Here is a 20298-nt window from a genome sequence, read left to right on the forward strand (position 1 = left end):
CCTGAATTACCACCTCAGTCTTATAACAACTATCAGAATTTATTCAAAGTACCAATTGAAAGAAAATAAATATTAATATAATTCTGTTTCAGAAAAGTACATATTTTCAAACATATCACCAAACTCTGAACATGAAACTAGTTACTTATATTTATTCTATTCTGTATTTACTGTTCTAAACCTTGTGGAATACAGAAAAAAAGTACTGACTATAATATTAAATATGATGCCAGATCACTTTTTTTCCTCAAATTGTACCGGATAGCTTTGCTCTTTTTGCTCTTGCCAAAAAATATTTAATTTTTCCATAATCTTCCATTACTCTAGTCTGGTACTGGTACCAGCTATTTTTAAAAAGGGCTAAAATAACAAAAATGTCTATAATCTTGGATTGCCAAAACAATAGAGACTCTCATAGTGGCTGAAGTCTGATTGAACAAGCCAATCAAAAGCCCAACAGCTCAGCAGAAAAAAAATCCTAGAAATATATACGTAAGATTCCACATTCTATCTACACCTCTAGCTGTAAGGTATCTGACAGCGGATCTAGGAAACACCTCTGCCGAAGACTTGTGAAAACCAGTCAGTCAAAAAGACAACAATGGTCTAGATCACTGCTTTTTAAGCTGTGAGTTCAACCCCAATGTGGTCCTTGAGGTGCAATGCTGAAATCACGAAAAATCTGGCAGCAGTAAAAGGTTTCTCAAGTCATTTACACAAATCTGTTAGCAACAACATGCAGTGTTTACAGTTGACTCTGCAGAAAATGCTTCAGCTGTATTCCACAAAAAAAGAAATTTGGCCCATTAAGCAAGCCTTGCAAATCCTGATTTATTGTCAGTAAATGTTTGATTTGTATGCCTATGTTATATACCTATAGATCTGGGGTCACATAAAAATTTATCGAGTGAAAAGGGGTTGTGACTAAAAAATGTTTAAGAAGGCCTGGTCTAGACAAACATCTCATACCTTTTTATGAACATACATTGGTATGTGCAGCTGAATACACTGACCACCTTGTCAGTGAAATACCAGGATAATTCTGGAAAGTAGGCTACTGGAAATAAAATATTGGTTCCAAGTGGGTACCGCAGAGAAACAATAAACCTTTGTTATTACCATATAAAAATTTTTTATAAGACTCAAGTCACTTTTAGTGAGATAGATTACTTCAGGTCCTTTCAGTAACAACAAGACTACCTACACATTCAGAGCAGATGGCTGCTATACATGTTTCAGATTCTTAGCGTAACTGGTTCAGGAAAACATTTTTGCTGACAGTAGGCTGAAGACAGAACGAAGAACTGAAGGGGAAATATTTCAAAAACTGTTTTAACCCAAACACTAACATGAAGACTTTTGCTTAGGAGAAGACTTTTGCTTAGGATTGTTTGTTTTTTTTCTTTCCTCTTCCCTGTTGCATTACTATCAAACATAGCTCCACTGTAGCTGTTTAATTTTTCCTCCAATGAGGTTCCAAAATGTGGATTGATCTGGCTATATTCTGGGAAGGGAAATTCTTTAGGGGGTGACTCTGTAAGAACAGACACTCTAACTTCCTTCTGGTAATTCTCCCATTTAAATGCTGTCTGTGATTCTAGGAAACATTAGTAACAATGTACCATTATATATTAGTGTATAAGATAACCTCATGTATAATTTGAGGGTGGATTAGGGACCAAAAACTATTGATTGTGATTATGACATGTGGATAAGTCAAGGGTAATTCTGCACAGTTCCTTTATTGATAAAAGTTTAGCTACAGTATTAAATGATGATAAAAAAAGGTCCTCTGAGAAGGCGATGGCTCCTTTAAAAAAAATAAGAGTGAAAAAACAGTACTTAAACTGACTCATGGATAGATCAACCAATTTTGGGGGGGGGGGGTTGCTTTTTTGATTAAAATTTCTAGACTTACACATGAGTATAAGAAGTATTTCTACATTAAAATTATTCTATAAGTATTATCTCCTCCTACAGAGAAAGCTTAAAAACGTGCTTCTAATGGACAATTTCTCTTCAGAGAAATGCTATTTTGTAAATCCAATTAATGGCAATGGGTATGTCTATATAACCAAAATATAACAGATTTGTTTAGCACACTTTAGGATGTATGACTTTTCAGAGGTCACCTCAACCCCACATTGTAGCATGCTTCATGTTATTAGATCAAAAAGACAGGAAGTCGGTTATTTATTAAAAACCTACAATTCTAATAATGACAGGGATTGTAGGAACAGAATTCAGAGCTGGACTATGCTGAAATATGTATAATGTATAAATGGAATGGTTTAGCTTCTTGATACTGGATAATGTTTTTCGGTTTAGTAATCAGAGCACACTGAACTTTCAAGGATATAAACGTAGTCATATATAATAATATTTTAGTTCTCTCTGCACAGGTTTTGTGGAATGCCAGCATTTTGTTTTGAGGAAAAGAATGGCACATTGCACTTACATTGCTAATATTAAAAAAAAAATTAACCATGGACACAACCCAGTTGAAAATTCTCTCCTTCTTTATTGTTCTTTACGTAAAAATGCTGTCATGTTTTCTATAGGCTTGTTAAGCCAATGTGGTTGTGTATATAGAGAAAATCAAATCAGCCAACATAAAGTATTTTTTCTTTTTACTGAATGAGCAAATCAATCACACATCAGTGTTGTAAATTTCTGTGCAAAAGCATTGAAGTGCTTTACTAAAAATTACAACATAGAAACACATTAACAAATTCATACAATCAGATTTAGAAATATAACAACACGGAGGAAACAGAATTACAGTACATTTACAACACAAGACAAAATACATGGAATTAATTAGAAAATATTGTAATAAATAATTCATGAATTATAGTGCAATTGATTTATGCATAAATAGAACTAATTACCTAGAAATCTGTTATTAACAAAATTTGTCAAAAATCAAGGCAGCCACAGAGTTTTACTAAATTACTGCAACAATGGAAATACTGCAATAAAAAAACCCACAAATACAGTTATTTGTACTGTAAACAGCTAAAAAATCAGTCTCACCTAAAGTTAATATACAATTTAATTTAATATAAAATAGTCATTAGCTACCAGAAATGGTTTAAACAACTTTACTGAGCAGTAGTTCTAAAAACAGAGGCACTGTTTTTTAATATAAAATACTTGAGAAACATTCAAATAAGTAGAAAGCATGTAGGGCTTGCTTTCACCTTCATTTAAAAGTCTGCTGAAATATGAATTTTCAGAAACTTGTCAATTTCTAAGTAGCGACTGGTAACTGAATTTTAAAAGTACTTCAAAATTATAATTTAAACAACTTTTAAAACAAATACATTAGGATTTTAATAAGGGGAGTCTATGTGTTTCCCTGCCTTTCCTCAGTTGTATAATCAAAGGTTCCACCTATTTGTTAGAAATAATTACATTTCTTTTTAAAACTTACAGGTTGAGCATTATCTACAAACTATCAAAAAATAGTTTAATATACTATTTCTGGCAAAAAATAAATACAAGTACTAAAATGCTGAAAATTAATTATAATATTACATACAAAACTACCACTGCTAAAGTCAATAGCAAAATGATCCCTGATTTTATGAATCTGTTATTTTTGGTCAGGCCATCTTTTAAATGATATTAAATGTGTTGTGTAACTTGTCTTTGATATACATTTCTGGCTAAAATGTAATGTTGTCTGACAAAATTTCCAAAAGCTGAGATTTCAGCCTCCCACCAGCATGAGTGGCAAAGCCACACACCTCTATCCCTTGCTCAACATAACTGAGGACACAAGGTAAGAAGAGGAATGCAAAAGATGGTATGTTTGTACAATGTCCCTTTGGATCCCAGCCCATGCTTTTAAGCCATAAATTAAAAACAGGAATAAAGTGTTATTGAAAAAGTATTGAGACTTGTAATCTTGTTTACTATTGGGGAAAAATGCAACAAATTAATATTTTGAATTCTGACAAAAATATGGCTTTGTTTTTAAAAAAATTAAAGATGACCTTGACATTTAATATTTAACAGTGTCAGCAATCTAATGAAAATCTTGGTTTATAATGATTTGCTTCCCAATATGCAAATGAGCAAAAATTGAATGCATATCTAACAAGGCAAACAGTAGATGTGTTGACTGTCATAGTGTTAATCTTTATTGTGTAAGTGCCTTCAATTTGTAAAAAATCAGTAAGGACTGAGTGTTTATCGAGTTCATTGTTAACTCAATAACAATGAATCAAATAAGTTAAATGGTGTACTTTAAAAACATTATATGCAAATTATATACTAAATTATGCAATCTTTTAGCAAATGTATGCTAAATGGGTTGGATAACAACCATATAGGTAAAACAGATAAAGATTCTAATATTGTAATTTTCCATTTTTTTTAAAAAAAGAAAGTAGTTTTTAATAAAAAGAGGCATGGATGCCTTAATTCCACTGTGTATGTAATATGATTGTATATCCAAGTTAAGTAATGGGTATGATACTTCCCTTAGTGTCCACATACAAATGTATCCTCACAGGGGTTGAAAACTCTCTTGCATTCCTTCATCCCATGGCTCAAAAGTATGCAAAAGAACTTATCAAATAAGGAACTTTCAGGATCTAGAACTGCTTCACCCTCAGAGGTACATGAAATATGGAGTTTGCATAATGTGACTAAACAGAGGATGGGATTTGGATTGCATACAGACTTCCTATGGCCCCAGACTGCCCGGGTGCACAGTCTGCATATTGATGATAGAAGGGAACAGAGCAACATAACCCTTTGAGTATCTTTAGAAGATCATGCGAACATGAATACTTCTGAAGTTATTTAAAAACTGTCATCTAAAGATAACTGGTCCTCTGAGATTCTTTGAAAAGTTATATATCTAAAATGAACTGTCCAGTTTCCAAATAGCAAATATACAAAAAATTATAGTACTGAAAGTTCAAAACAGTTTCCCTGTTTGTATCTGTAAATCTATCAAGACCCTGAACTGTAAAATTTGGTTATTAGCAAAGTGATGATGCGTCGGCCCACCAAAATGAAAACCTGATATTCATTTTGATAAACTGAAAGTTTTGAAACGTCACAGCAGCAAATACATTACTGTTATACTGAGGTTTTTCAACAGGAGTGTTACACAATCCTTAAATAAATGTAAGTAGTCATAACATCAACTAACCAGCACACTTAAACCAAAATAACCATTCTCAAGCTCATTCTGTGCACATTATGAACATGCTCTAATCTGCATTCCAACTTTCATCTTAAACCCTTACACGTTAGCTTATTTTCCCCACTAAAGGAAAACAGTTACATTTTTATGCCTTTAGTATTCCATCTTATTTAATAATTATTCTATAGCTACACTAAATTTGTCAGTTTTCACAAGTATATATGTTGTAAACACCAAATTTCTTGCTAAACCAACAATAAAATGATAAGACCTCAGTTGTATATCTAACACACGCTTTGAAAACTGAAATGCTTTATCTATATCAGATGTTAAACTTTAATGTACTTTCTCCTCCATTACAGATTCTGCACTTTACTAATACTTCATGCTACAAGTAGTTTCCATGTTAAGAAACTACCATTATCCTCTTTAAGGTTCCCTTGATTGATATATTTTCAGTTACTTGAGACTTCTGAAAATATTCTGAGAGGCATAAATGTCTCTAAAGCATTAATCATGTACTTCCTTAATAAGATGGATTATCGAAAGGTTAGGGTCACTCTTCATCAATAAAAATAATGCTTCACATAACAAATACATGTTATTCCAAACATTTTATGCTCATGACTACTAAATTAAACCTGAATTTTTTTCACTTATTTGTACAAGAGTTATATTAAATACAAACAATCACAATTGTGATCAATTCTATCATTTTGTCCACAGTGAAAACCCTGAATAAAATTATTCTTCAAAAAGGCATGTATGTGGTTTCTGGACTGTAAAATTTCATGTCTCCTGTCTAAGTGAACATTTGTTTTTCATGTGTGTATGTTTACACACATGTGTGCACATGCAAGTGCACACACACACACACACACACAATGAACAACACACACACGCAAGCACACACACACATCTAACCAGTTAAACTACATTGGCTTGCTGCTATTTTTGCAGGTGCCAGTCCCTGAATCTGTTATATTAAACAACCCAGTGTCTAAGCGGAGCTTCTTCTTCGGTGGAGTCTTCAGTGTTCCAGATCTTTCTTTAACTTTGTACTCTAAAGTGCTGTGAGGTACCCCATATATTCCTTGTGCTTTGGAAACACTCATTTTCCCACTCATTACCATTGTGATAGCTTCTTCCATAATTTCATGATCATATTGCCGGTAGCGGCCACGTTTTTTTCTTGGTTGTTTATTATCCTTGCGATCCAAACCGTCTTCCGTGGATTCAGAGGTGCCATCTATAATTCCATTCTTAGTATTAAGACACAAAGGAGAGAGGTCCCCATGCAGAAAGTAGGAGTCGACACTTGACTGAGTTACAGATGCAGAACATTCAATTTTGTTCTGTTTAGGAAGTATACTTTTCAGTTTTTGAAGAGCTGATCCTTCTAAGACTGTTGAGGTTTTAGAAACATGGTACATAACATCCAGAAGTCCAGCACTATCAGGCTGTTGTTTGGGAACAGTGCTAATTCTCAGCTGAGGAATTTTTAACTGTACAGTTGGACCTGATGTTCCATATTGTACAGTTTCATTTTTTTCTTTAAACTGAGTGACCATTCTTTGTAGAGTTAACTGGTGGAGGTAACTGGAAGCTGTTGGGAATCTTAATTCTGAGGTTTCAAGTAGAGTGAGTTTACTTTTTTCTGTGCGCTCTGCTTGAGCTTTTGCCCACAAGGCGACTTTTTGCAGCACTGCACATGTTTCTTTACTGTCTTTGTAAGAATAACTGTCACTGAAATCCCGAGTTTTGTTTTTAAAAGATGCAGGCTTTCCTGCTGGTAAGGCTTCTAAGTGGAGAAGTAAAGTTTTTTGAGGTATGCCATAAAGTATGCCTGCTTTATTAATGTCCAGTGCTCCGGACTGAATGTCTTTCAACGCTTTTGAGAGCAAACCATCTGCAAACTCAGCACTTCTTTCCACATAGTCCTCTCTGTGTCTGTGGTGTCTCCTGGATGGATGGAATGAAACGATGGTGAACTGATGCATGAGAGACTCTCAGACAGCTATGGAAGGGAAGGGTCCACTCCTTTATTATACTCCTTGCTTAGGTAACATCACTGCTTCTGATAGTTTTAAGTCTTTGAGTTGCTGTAGCTATTGATTACCATAGCAAAAGTTACAGTTCTGGTAGGACCATACGCCAAAATAATACCCCAGCTTCTACAGCAGCCCTTCCAAGAACTTTATATCTCAGCTCAGTATCAGATAACTCTCTCAAATGCTTGCAATTCCATTTTGACAGATGTTTGCAGGGTAACAGTTAAAACTTTCATTTTCACAATTTAACATCCTCTGAATGCCCAATGCCCTAATGGAGTTTTTGTTAGTAGAAACGTGACGTTACCGCTAAACAAGTAATAAAAGAGTCAACCCCCTCACATAAACTTTGTTGTCATTCTAATATAAACTATCTTAGATATCCAACTATTATTTCAAGTTTACAATTAAATTCTCGTGTTGTTTAGTTCATATCTAATTAGAATGTCGGTTTAGTTCATATCTAATTAGAATGTCAGGGGTTTTCCCCATAATACAGTGAATATGTGTGAGAGTGTAAATATATATATATATATATATATATATATATATAATATATGTATATATGTGTATGTATATATATATATATATATATATATATATATACATATAATATTTATATATATATGATTTGGGTCAAAGAATAATGCTTTGGACTGTTACTTGCATTACAAAAATGAAACTACAAAACTAACAAAAAAACTTACTATGAGTGGAAGATTGCCAAAATTATAACATTATTTAAGTAAAGACTACATATCAGGGCACTAAGTATCTATTCATGAATGGAGATCTTAGCAACCTGACACCACATTCCAAAAGTAGATTCAAAATGAAAGAATAGCCATCAAGAGATCTCTTTTTTAAAGGGGAAAAAGTTCACAGCTTAAAAAAAAATCTTCCTAACTCAAAAACTCTAGTAAAATGTAAATATTTTCCACCACCTCAATTAGTAAGTTACTGCATTATGGAGAATATTTTTCCCTGCTCCCTAGTTTCTCAGTTCTATTAAGTACAAAATAGTCAATTCAATTTTTGTAACATGAACTAAAGTTTGGTGATTGTTCTGATAACTTTTCTTTAACAGAAAAAGTGAAAAACACAAAATGAAACACATGAGTTATACACAAACACAGAATTATGAGATAAACTCTGGCAAAGCAAGAGGTAACTGTGTGTCAACACATACTTACACAAATCAAAAACAACAATATATTTCTTCAAATGTAACTCTTATTGTCATTTATTATGTTTAAAATATACAAGAATACTGTAATGTTACTTACCCAAACACTGAATTTTCAGAACATGATCCATCATATGCTGACTGTTCCAAGCTTGCTTTCTTTGTAGAGAGATCTAGCACTTCATCCCCTATTATACCAGAAAATGTAAAGGTTATTTAAAAAATGGCTTTCCTTTGTAGCAGCAAAATTCATTTTAAAGGATTTTTTTGTAAACATATTCCTTGACTTTACAAAAATGCAGATATGTAATTGTGAGGTTACTTGGATGATCTAGTTTATAATTAAGAGACACATACGATTTTTGATGGACAACGTTTTTAATTAAGAGACACATATGATTTATGTTTTAATTGATATTGCTAGGGTTTTATATTACATGTCAATGTTTTTTAAATGTTTTATGCTGTTGTTGGGCATTGAATTGTTGCCTCTGTTAACGGCCCTGAGTTACCTGCGGGCTGAGAGGGGCAGCATACAAATACAGTAAATAAATAAATAAATAAATAAATAAATAAATAAACAGGCAATATTAATCAACCTTTATTGATGAATATGACCAGATACTGATGTTAATACATCTGTGGTTATGAAGTTATGGCCAAAGCGATTATTAATAATCTTATTATATTACGTGATTAGAACTTGAATGGTAGACTGCCAACAAATACCAGATACTGTAAACTATATTACAGAGGAAAGAACTGTTAAAGCTACCTCTGAGTATTCCTTACCTTAGAAAACCTGATGAAGATCATGAGGTAGCATATATGCATAACAGGTACTCCAAAGATACCAGATACCATGTGATCTTGGAAGCTAAGCAAGATCACCCCAAGTTAACACTTTGATGGGAGACTGCCAAGAAATATCAGGTGGTGTAGGAAATATTTCATAGGAAGGAAAACACCATGGAGTACTCCTTGCTTAATAACACCCTATAAAATTCATGGGGTTCACATGAATTGACACACCAGGCATTTTGAATGAATTATTACAATATAGTCAGGACCAAAGCCAACTTGTGTTCCCAATGCTTTATATAAAAGACCTAATTTATATATACAATAAAATAAACAGATTTCTGTGGTTGCAAAATGTACAGTATCATGGCACTTTGCAGGAACAGAATGCCACCTTTGCATGCTCACTCAGAGCAAGCAAAAACACAGCACAACAGGAGAACGTAATTATGTTCCAAAGGTCCCTACTACACTAAATGTATACTTCTACATAAAGAAGTATTTTCCAATCTGCTAGAGTCCATTCTGCTATGTATTTCTCTTTCAGTTGCATGTGTAGACCAAGCCAAAATGTATGGTCTAGGATACTCATTCTACATAGAGCCAACAGTATAAAGATCCAAATTCCCTCTCTACCTCAAAATGTTAATAACTATAAAGTAATATATTCAATACAAAAGAAATATCTCTTTCTCAACTTATCATCTTATTCAGTAATCACATAGGAGTTCCCTTCAGAACATTCAAACGCATGGAAATACCCTCTGCAACCACTAGAAATAATTATTTCTAGAAATAATTATTGTCATTTTAGAGCAGATTTTTTTAACCTTTGTTCAAGAAATATGTGAAAAAAATACTGGGGAAGTTCTTCTGCTAGCGAGGGGATCAAGACCTGTTTTTACTTGGTACTGCATCTGTATTCTGTTACCAAGAAAATGAGTAACATAAAACAAGCTTAGAGAGATTTATCATAACATCACAAGGAAAGAAGCTTAAACCTATTATTTCATCCCTTACAGAAAGGAAATAAATATGCACCATTTTAGGTAACAACAACAACAATTTTATTGATTAGCCAACTGGCCTTATCAAAAACAAACAATGTAGACATAACACACAACATACAACATACATCTAGTCCTCTTAAAATAAAATACAAATATACAGGTAGCCATAAATATATGCATCAACTATCCTCGTCTCCCCTACACTGCACCCCAATCTGATCTATGTACTCTGACCTCCTTTTAGCAGCTTTAAACAGATAAAGGGCAACGTGTGTTGTCAGAATGGGATTATAACCAGCCAACAGAAATGAAGTTTTGGCTGCTGTATCCCAACTTGTTTTATTGCAAATAAAAGGCCATAAGCATTGTTTCCTTTCTTTTTCATATAGATTGCATTGATGTAAAGTGTGGTCCAGATTTTCAACTTCAGGGGCACCACAGATACATAGCCTTTCCTCGTATGGGATATGATTGAATCTAACGTGTCTCTCCATGGATTCAATTTGTTCGAATCTTGTCCTGGTAAAAGTGGTTCTTAGGTGTCTTGGCATGTCAGCTTTTAGGTATGGCGCCCTCTGGAAATGATGTTTAAAATGCCCTAACCACTTCAGGGATCCTGTGTTTGACAGGGTGGCTATATCTTTCTGGGCTTCAATATCTAGGATCCTTTGAGTTACTGTCCTTTTTTCAGCATCTCTATTCTGGCCTAAGGAGGCAATTTGTAATCCACAGGTGCGGAGGAATCTTGTTAATTGTTCTGACCAGGAAGCTTGGTTTTGGTCATTAGAGTGTTCTAAAAAGCACAATTTTGGAAGTCTATTTTTTTGAGGTTGAGTAAGAACTGCTTACTTCAGTGGGGAAAAGGTACCTCACAAACAAGATACCATCATCATCATCACAAATTTTGTTACCGGTCTCCCCTCAAGGCTTTTGGCAGGGTACAACAAAGTTGTAGTACATAATAGATAAGACATAAAACCACTAAAATACATATATTAAAAGACATAGAGCGAAGATTAAAATCATGCAATTTAAAATTTATAGTTTAAAATTAATTGGGTAGGCCTGCTGGAATGTTTTAAAGTCTGGCAACTTGTTTAGCTGTTGAATCCTTTCCGGCAAGTCATTCTACAGTGTAAATGAAAATGCATAATAAAAAATTACCTTGCTGAGTATCCTGCTCTTGAGTTCGATTCACAGTGAGGTCTAGAGGGCTATCCTGTTCTTCCTGAAGTGAATTTTCTGTTTGGTTGATTTGAATATCTTTGCGTATCAGACTCATATCATATGATGAACCGTTTCTATTTTCTTGCATTTTACTGCTTTTTGAAATGTATTCAATTGCAAATTGACGAATCATCTTTTTCATTAATTCCTGAGCGACTAGGGGAATGTTAGGATCACAGTTCTGAGGAAGATCTGTGGGGAGAAAACAGATAAGAAATGTACATGAAGTACCTGTTTACCCAATGGAATATTGACTACTTCATGTATACCTTTCCCCTTATACAGAAGGAGCAGATCTCTTTCTTACTGGCACTACAGGAAATACCTGCATATAGGAGTTTAGTGAGTGGATCCTGAAAGAGAGATCTTGTAGGCCACATTTGGAAATCTCAAAAGGTTTCCTCTCCCCTAGAACTTTTTAAACCAGAGCTGTGGGGATTATGTTTGTTATTATTGAAGTTTATCTTTGCAAAACCTAATTCTTTAAGCATGGTTGACCTTCAAATTATTAATAATGGCATAAATAACATCATAAATTTTATTATTTTCATTTAAAAATCTGCTACATTCTGCCCCTTCCATTGGAAAAATGCACGGAACAATGCACTGCAACACTGAGGAAGTAGTCCAATCCCTGACTTTAACCAAAATGTATTTACTGAGATTTATATGGAAGTGTAACCAAATAGGAATTATTACATATAGTACAGACTTAATGTCCTGTGTATTATTTATAACCACTTTATATGCAGTTGTTGCTGTCTGTTGGTTTACTTGCCTAATTAAACAACATTTTCAAGTCTAAGATCCCAACAGAGCATACATATTTTAGAATTCGAGTTTAAAATAAAAAACATAACAAGTTCGGTTTTAACACAGATATGTATAATTTTTGCTTACAGGAATAATTTCAAAATTGTTTTTAAAAAGCCTAATTGTGGCCCAACGTTTTAATCTGATTCGGTAAATATGTGTTTCATCTTTATGTGATTCCAAATATTTTTGCCTGAAGAATTGTGTCTGAGGGTCAAAATGTAATCTAGTTCAATGCCACTTAACATATTAACCACTCTCCTTTCAAAGACGTTTTCCCCCCAAAATGGGTTTGCAGTACACAATAAGAAAAAAGATAAAAGAATATCTTTCACCCACATCAGACCAGATTGAAATGAAAGATTAAAATCAAAGAGTTTCGCAAAAATAGCAAGAAACACACAGTTAATATCAGATATGAGAATTACGAAGATGATACTGGAAGGTAAGGAGATCATTATACCTGTAGGTCCTTGCAGCTTAAATGGATCCCTGCAACTGATGGCAATTTCTATATCTCTACTAAAACAAATGCACGGTCTGTATTGTATAGATTTTGCAGTTTCACGCACACACACAATTTTGCAATCACATTATGTTTGTATGACAGTCTGAGATTTTAGATACAGAATATAAATATTTCAGTAATATTTCACATTGTAGCTAAGAAACTTCCTTGGAAAGTGCCCATGTAACCTGAAGCATTTAACACCTAAATCTTTGTGTTCATTTGTTCAGAACTGTTCTGTCTATATTAAACATATTTTGTTATTAAATGAACTCTTTATGAGTAAAAAAGAGATGAGAAACAATGAATAAATATGAGAACGAAAGACATATTGAAAGGCGACAAATTCTGGAGGGAACGTACTCAGCAGAAGAGTCCAAAACGCACATCTACACTGACCATTTAATGCAGCTTCAAGGGGATCTTGAAGCTGCAGTAACTAAAAAAAAAACATACTGCCAATGAGTGCCACAGCACAAATTAGGATCTTTAAAGTGCAACAAGCTATGTCAGGCAAAAGTCCAAGTTATATCCCTTAATACACTGAAATCAGCAAGCTCCCAATGTAAAACACAATGAAAGACAAAAATGAATGGGAAAAATGGGCTGATCCTTACTAAGTTGACAAACAGAACATACAATGAACAGAATAAAGGACAAGAAAAGTCTATAAGAAGAAACAATACTATGAAATATGGTTAAGCATACATTCTGAAAATTGAGGGAAAATAAAAGACTACCTATAATGAAATTCTGTATCATAACCACAATTATAATTGAAATAATATCACCTTTCTTGCGAAAGAGTGCATTTAGGTAATTCTCTGCTTGGCACTCAATTTTATCAGTGTTGGACTGGCCCTGAGATGATAATTCCTCTGTAGGTGTTGACTGCAAAGAACCAATAACTGTTGTATGATCCTGGAAAATATAAAGAAATCCCAAAAAGCTATATGAGCTAACTTGGGGGGTAGGGAGAACAACAGAAGCTTACAGTATTTCATCACATAATAGAAAATACAGTGTAATAGTTGCACCCCAATTTTTGGGAGTCCCAAAAACCACTATTTTTGCTTTCCTTGCATAATAGCGGCAGCCCTGATTCATCGCCCCAATGAAATGCTTTATCTGCCCATCCCTTTTAAGGCACGACACTTCTTTCATTCACTCAAGTTGTCTCCACACCTGCCCGTGCTGTGCTTTTGGAATTAGCTGTAGGAAGTATCATGCCTGAAAGGCAGGCAAGTTGGCAGGTGTGTAAGCAGGTGAGTGAGGGAGTACAATTTCTCTGTGGGATTCATGTATGAGTGCAGGCAAAGAATCGGATCAACTTAGAACTCATGGCAGATTGAGCACATGAAGGAAACAGCCAGCTCTGCTAGTTTTGGACAGTTGCCAAAGTCACATTGTCAAGGAAGTGAAGGAACTTCTCTGTGACAATAAGACACAAGAGGAAGTCATTCCTGGTGGCTTAACATCTATCCTGCAACCACAGTGAACAAGCCCTTTAAAGACCACTTGTGCAATGAATGGATTATGAGTGGTGATCACCAACTGACACCTGCTGGAACTGCGAAGTTCCCATCCTTAGAACTCATGTGTACTGGGTAATGAAATGTTGTGACCTTATCCCAGAGAAAAAAGTTGTGAAAACTTTTAAGAAATATACTGGATGGATCTGAGGACGAAGCACTGTAGGAGAGTGATAGTGAGGACAAAATCTCTGACACGAGCACTGCCGAAGACAGTGTGTCAGATATGAAAAGCAAGGACAAAGGGGGAGAGTCTTCCAAGAAGAAAGATTAAAATCTTTAAATCTATCTTCCTGGATACTTTTGGTCATTTGCTCTAGTTGTTTTCAACAGAGGTTTAATAATCAATTATTTTCTGATAAAGAAAACTATCTCGTTTTTTATCACTTAATAGTCACAAAGCATTTTTCTGTCAAAAAGGGATAAAAAGTGAGACTATTATATGATGAAATATTGCACATATATTTACAAGTTATCACCAAGAAGGATTTTTATATAAAAATAGCACATGGACATTTAATAATTCCAAATCATTTGAATTCAAATAAGAAATGGGAAAGCACTGGCTCAAGCCTTTATAGTACAGATACTTACACTGACTGTTTCTTTATGTAAATTACAAAAGGAACATGTTTCATCCATAGACCAGTCAGTCACATCTTCTGGTTCACAGTCTGGGGTGAGGGGAAGAAGTAAATGCAAAATGCAAGAATTAGCTTATTAACTGTGAGACTTGCTACCATACTTAAATGATTATTTTTTCATTTACACTCTCATTATCAGGAAGACATTTATAAATTGTAGTGTATTTCCCATCTATAATGGTTTTCCAATCAGTAAATTGTAATGGATCCAAATCACGTTAGTTAAGTCATGATTGACTCGGGTTTTGCTGAATCTAGCGAGTAAGCATAACTTAAATCAGCAGTTCTCAAAGTGTGCTATGAAGAGCCTTGGGGCTCCTTGAACCATACTAAGGGGCTCCACACTTTCCTTCTCCTCCTCCCTTACAAAGTTTTCCCTCCTCTTTCCTGCTCCCCCCCCCTCCTGTCTCCCTCACCCCCAGGGTTTTTTTCTCCCCTCCCTTGCCACCAAAAGCCTTTTCCCCTCACCTTCCTCATCATCCAGATCCTTTCTCCCTTGCCTTGTTTGCTCTAAAATTCTATTTCCCTCCAACTACTTAGGGGGTGTTTTCCTGAATGGCAGAAAAAGGCTGGACTGGATGGCCACTGGGGTTGCTCCTATTACTATTACTATTACAAAGGCTGGGTGGCCATCTGTTGCGGGTGCTTTGAGTGTGCTTTTCCTGCATGGTAGAAGGAGGTTGGACTGGATGGTCTTCCAGTGAAATACTGTTAAATTTAGTTTGACCATGACTGAGATACGCACACACGCACACACATCATATATAATAATATATATAAACATTTATTAGGGCTCCACAAGAAACATTTGCTTCCAAAAAGGGCTTTGCAGTTTAAAAGGTTTGAGAACTCCCGACTTAAATCTTTCTGGATACTGCATTTTCCAGTATAGGCATATTTGAAGAGTGAAATATAAGATAAGATAAAGCTGGGGCTATGCTTTCCATAAGAAAAGTCCCAGATTTAATGCCAGGCACATCTATACAGTGATGGCAGTTATAATATTTGGAAGATAGAGCATAATCACTAGGGTAAAGGTGAAGAACAGTGAAACAACTTGCTTCTTTCCAAAATCAAGCGCCTGAATTTTTATCAATAAAATAAAATAAATGATAACATGAGCATGCACTAATTGGGGGCCACATCACACTTGAACATTTTCCCACTTTAAATGCTGTGACTGCTGAATTCTGGGGCTTGTAGTCTAGGGAGGCCCAGGGCTTCTCTGGATAAACGGTTTACATGCTCCTCCCTAATCTACAAACACCAGAATTCTGCTGTGACTGCTCTTGAAGAATTCTAGAGTTTGTAGTTTAGGGAGGAACCTTTAAACTGCTCATGCAGAGAAGCTGTGGGCCTCCCTAAAGCCCAAGCCCCAGAAAGTGGATTAAAGTAGAAAAATGCTCAAGTGTGATGAGGTCCAAAGTCTAAACATATCATGATATGGCTCCTCCCACAATTTTTCTTTTTTGAGGATTTTTTTTAATAACTAAAAAGTATTCTCAACACTGTTTTTCCTGTAGTACCTTGAAGTTTCAAAAAGAAGTGTGAATGGCTTTGTATTTTCCTGCCAGTACTGTTTCAGTTTGCTGTATGTAAACACTAGTCCTGGATAAATTTTGTATAAATTGTATAACAAATTAAATTACATAGTTATTAGAAGTCTACCACTTATTTTGTACCTGTTGAGGTATGACCAGCTAAAAATTTATCTAGACTGTGGACTAAAAGACAAAACAACGAAAATGTCAGTCTCCCAACACATACACAAGAGAATTGTCTACTGGAATCTACACTGTGAAATTATCACAATGGGCCAATGCATATATTTTTTAGGTGTCTTATTTTCAGATCAGGGCGCACCTTTTTAGATCTCACCATTCCACTATGAGAAACACCCTCCTACTTTCAGAAGGTAGGATGATCTTGCCAACACCAGCTGAATGACTTCAAATTCTAGAAAATCATGTCCCAGTGCATTCTAAGGTACAGAGAGTTCTATTATGACTAAGATTTCTCCTTCCCAGCTGCTGTTTAGAGAAGACAGGGGGGCTGTTCCCACAAAATTGTGACCCTATCAGTCAACATGTTGCTTATGCAACTGAAGTACATATTCTACAATTAACATGCCAATTGCAGATATCCACAAATGTAGTTGCTACAGTAATTCAACTCAATTGACTGTAACACAGGGGTGCAATGGTGGAAGTACAAATCCCTGAAAATTGTCAAGTAGAAAGATACTATCGCCTTGAATTTTCATGTACTCACAGGTTTTCCCCCTCTATTGGGTGCTTTAACTATTGTAATATTTGTCTCCTACATGCAACTCTGAAGACGATTTGCCATTTGACTCTTCTGATCAGGTAACTGTCCTTTATCAAACAAGCCAATTCCTTAAAAGGAATTTTATTTTTCATTTTTTGAAATTTGTTAACTGATTATATCATTTTGAACAAAAAGATACATTTGCACATGATTTAGAAACATGAAACGTTTTTCAAAAATATTACTGTTCTCGTGTATATGAAAATTTGGTTCATGAAGAACACTGACTTTCCTTTTATAAGACAATCAAAGTCAGCAATGTATATGAAATGTTCCATGTGGCAAGAAAACTAGGAATACTTCATCTATTCCAAAACTTCACTAATAGATGAACTATCTTCTTTTAATTGCCAGTTATACTCTGGAGACGTGTAAATGAAAACAAAAGTTTCTGCCATGACAAACAGCAACAGACAATCTATCTATCTTCCATATAGTAAAAGTCAGTGTTTGTAGGTTCATATGATGTATCTGGCTAGGCCAGTGGTTCTCAACCTGGGGTCCCCAGATGTTTTTGGCCTACAATTCCCAGAAATCCTAACAGCTGGTAAACTGGCTTGGATTTCTGGGAGTTGTAGGCCAAAAACATCTGGGGACCCAAGGTTGAGAAGCACTGGGCTAGGCGATGTTTTTTCTGGACGGGGCTCATACTTCCACAGACCACTGTGATCCCCACTAACAACAAATACAATACTGGCGGAGATTTGGCAGTGTTTGACCTTGAATTGTGGGAGCTGTAGTTCACCCGCATCCAGAGAACACTGAACCCAGATGATGATGGATCTGGTCTAAACTTTGCACACAAACCCAACATGGCCAACTATGAATACAGGGAGGATTTGGGGAGGACTGAACCACAATTTTGGGAATTGTAGTTCACCCACATCCTTATGCATTTTCCAATGGGAGCAATCATAATAAAACAAAAGCAAAGAGAGACTTTTTTCCCCTAATAAATAGCGTTACAAATTACCAAACTGATATTCCCTAACATCCAAAAACAAACAATATTTTTTTCAAAAAACACAGGCATTGCCGGGTATCCAAGCTATCTTTATAATAAAATGCAACAGCAAAATCCCTTAGTGTTCAGAAGAGCACTTTTAAAGTGTCTTATAATTTAAAAAAATAGATTTAAAACATTTCAAATAATTGTTTACCTTCAAATAAACTGAGGTCTCTTCGTAGCCTTGGTCCATAAAGCCCTTCTAAAATACTTTCAAAACCTAACAAAAACAAAAGTTAAAACATTTTAAAATAAATGATCAGATTTTTAGTATGCAGTTTTCCAATTTAGTAACAGTTGAGAACACAGTTATCATGAGAGTATAACATACCTTTCACACATGCTGTTAGGTAGCATCAGATATACTGAAGTGGATTTCAAACAGAAATCAAGTTACCTCTACACATACATATACTACTACACTCACACACACCACTTTACAAGTGTATATGAAAACTTTGCCTTGGTACATAATCTATTTAAAATAATAAAAGGAACTTTACTGTTCTATTATTTTATCACACCAATTCACACACAACAGTATTGTGTGGGACATCCTATTCTAGTGTATACAATATCTTTAGGGAGAATAGAGATTTATGTGTGAATGAAAATGCAGTTTGACTAATAAATTCATTGTGAAAAAGAGACATGAGTGAGGGAAGAACCACATTAATTGAACAACAGATTCTTCCAAACAGTGCAGAGGTAGAGCATGAGTGACTTTTCTCATACTCAGCCTATCTCCAGACCAGTTGATTGTTAGTATCCCAGAAGCAGCTATGCAACAAAAGATAAGCCTCTTCCCAAGTTGATTTCCTCAGCAATGTGATACAGCATAAGGTAGAATCATTCCCAAAGAGCCATACTTGGCAATCTTTCATTCAGTCATCTGGCATAGTGAAATCAAGATAGGTATGGGGCATTGACAAACAAAAGTTGCATGGTTTCCTAAACTGCCATCTCAATGGGTAGCCCCTTACTCATTAAAACAAAGCAACATCCCAAAACACCTGATAGTACTTTGGCCATATATATTTCTGTTACATTTGCCTAATATCCAGTTGCCACAAATCAATAATGTGAACTTGGTATTACTGTGTGTCTTCAAATCAGTTCCAACTTACAGCGACCTTTAGATGAACCTATCACAGTTTTTCTAGGCAGACAAGGTCTTTAGCCTTCACTGTTAAAGAGTGATGGTGCTTCACCAAACTACAACATCCATGATTCTACGGCAATTTAAGTGGTGTTAAACGTCATCATATTATCCATGTACATGCACCCCTGGTCTCTAGAGTCGTAATCCAACATTCAGTCCACTATATCACATTGGCTCTCATAGTATGATGTTCCTATATGAAAAACATACTGCAATCTGGATTCTATAACACATGTAATAGATTGGCTATAGGAACATCTAAGAGTGAGCATATTACACTTATCCTAATGTCACTCCATTGGCTGCCAATTAGTTTCTGGGCAAAGTACAAGATGTTGCTTTTGACCTTTACAGCCCTACATGGTTTGGGTCCATGTTATCTTCAGAATGACTTCTCCTGCACAATTCGTCCCAAACACTTGGGTCCTCTGGGAAATTTTCCTCCAGCCTCCCAGAACCTGACTGGCGACTACTATCCAGAGGACCTTTTCATCAGCCACCTCAAGACTCCAGAATGACTTACTGGTAGATCTGCAACAGCTAGATCAGCTGTCAGATTTTAAAGACCATCTAAAGTCACATCTCATCTGGCAGGCCCACCAAGATAGTTTTTAACTATAAATCAAAAACTCATGTCCTTTTTTTTTTGTGGTTTAACATGTCTTTTACAGAAATGTAGTTTTAATGTTGATCTATATATATATATATTGAAATGCTCATGTTTTTAATTGTGATAATAATAATAATAATAATAATAATAATAATAATAAATACCCCGCTTTATCTCCCCTGAAGGGGACTCAAAGCGGCTTAACATGAAAGCATCAGCATAGCCATTTAAAATATACAAATATTCAAACAGGATT

The 20298-nt window shown here is 35.1% G+C and overlaps 1 protein-coding gene across 2 annotated transcripts in view; it reads right to left on the reverse strand.

Moving 5' to 3' along the window:
* The window catches only part of LCORL (ligand dependent nuclear receptor corepressor like), a 69310-nt gene that overhangs the window by 22871 nt on the left and 26141 nt on the right, over nucleotides 1–20298 (reverse strand). The window contains exons 2-7 of one of the 2 annotated variants that reach the window (XM_060777912.2): nucleotides 18425–18490; nucleotides 14887–14966; nucleotides 13552–13681; nucleotides 11377–11631; nucleotides 8502–8589; nucleotides 2502–7126 (exon numbers count right to left, since the gene is read on the reverse strand). In XM_060777912.2, the coding sequence (XP_060633895.1) occupies nucleotides 6097–7126; nucleotides 8502–8589; nucleotides 11377–11631; nucleotides 13552–13681; nucleotides 14887–14966; nucleotides 18425–18490 (1649 nt within the window). In that variant the 3' untranslated portion in view covers nucleotides 2502–6096. Of the gene's footprint in view, nucleotides 1–2501; nucleotides 7127–8501; nucleotides 8590–11376; nucleotides 11632–13551; nucleotides 13682–14886; nucleotides 14967–18424; nucleotides 18491–20298 lie in introns of those variants that run through there. The other variant, XM_060777911.2, reaches the window with a different exon arrangement.

The sequence above is a fragment of the Anolis sagrei genome, chromosome 5, assembly GCF_037176765.1.
Source record: "Anolis sagrei isolate rAnoSag1 chromosome 5, rAnoSag1.mat, whole genome shotgun sequence".
NCBI lineage: Eukaryota > Metazoa > Chordata > Lepidosauria > Squamata > Dactyloidae > Anolis > Anolis sagrei.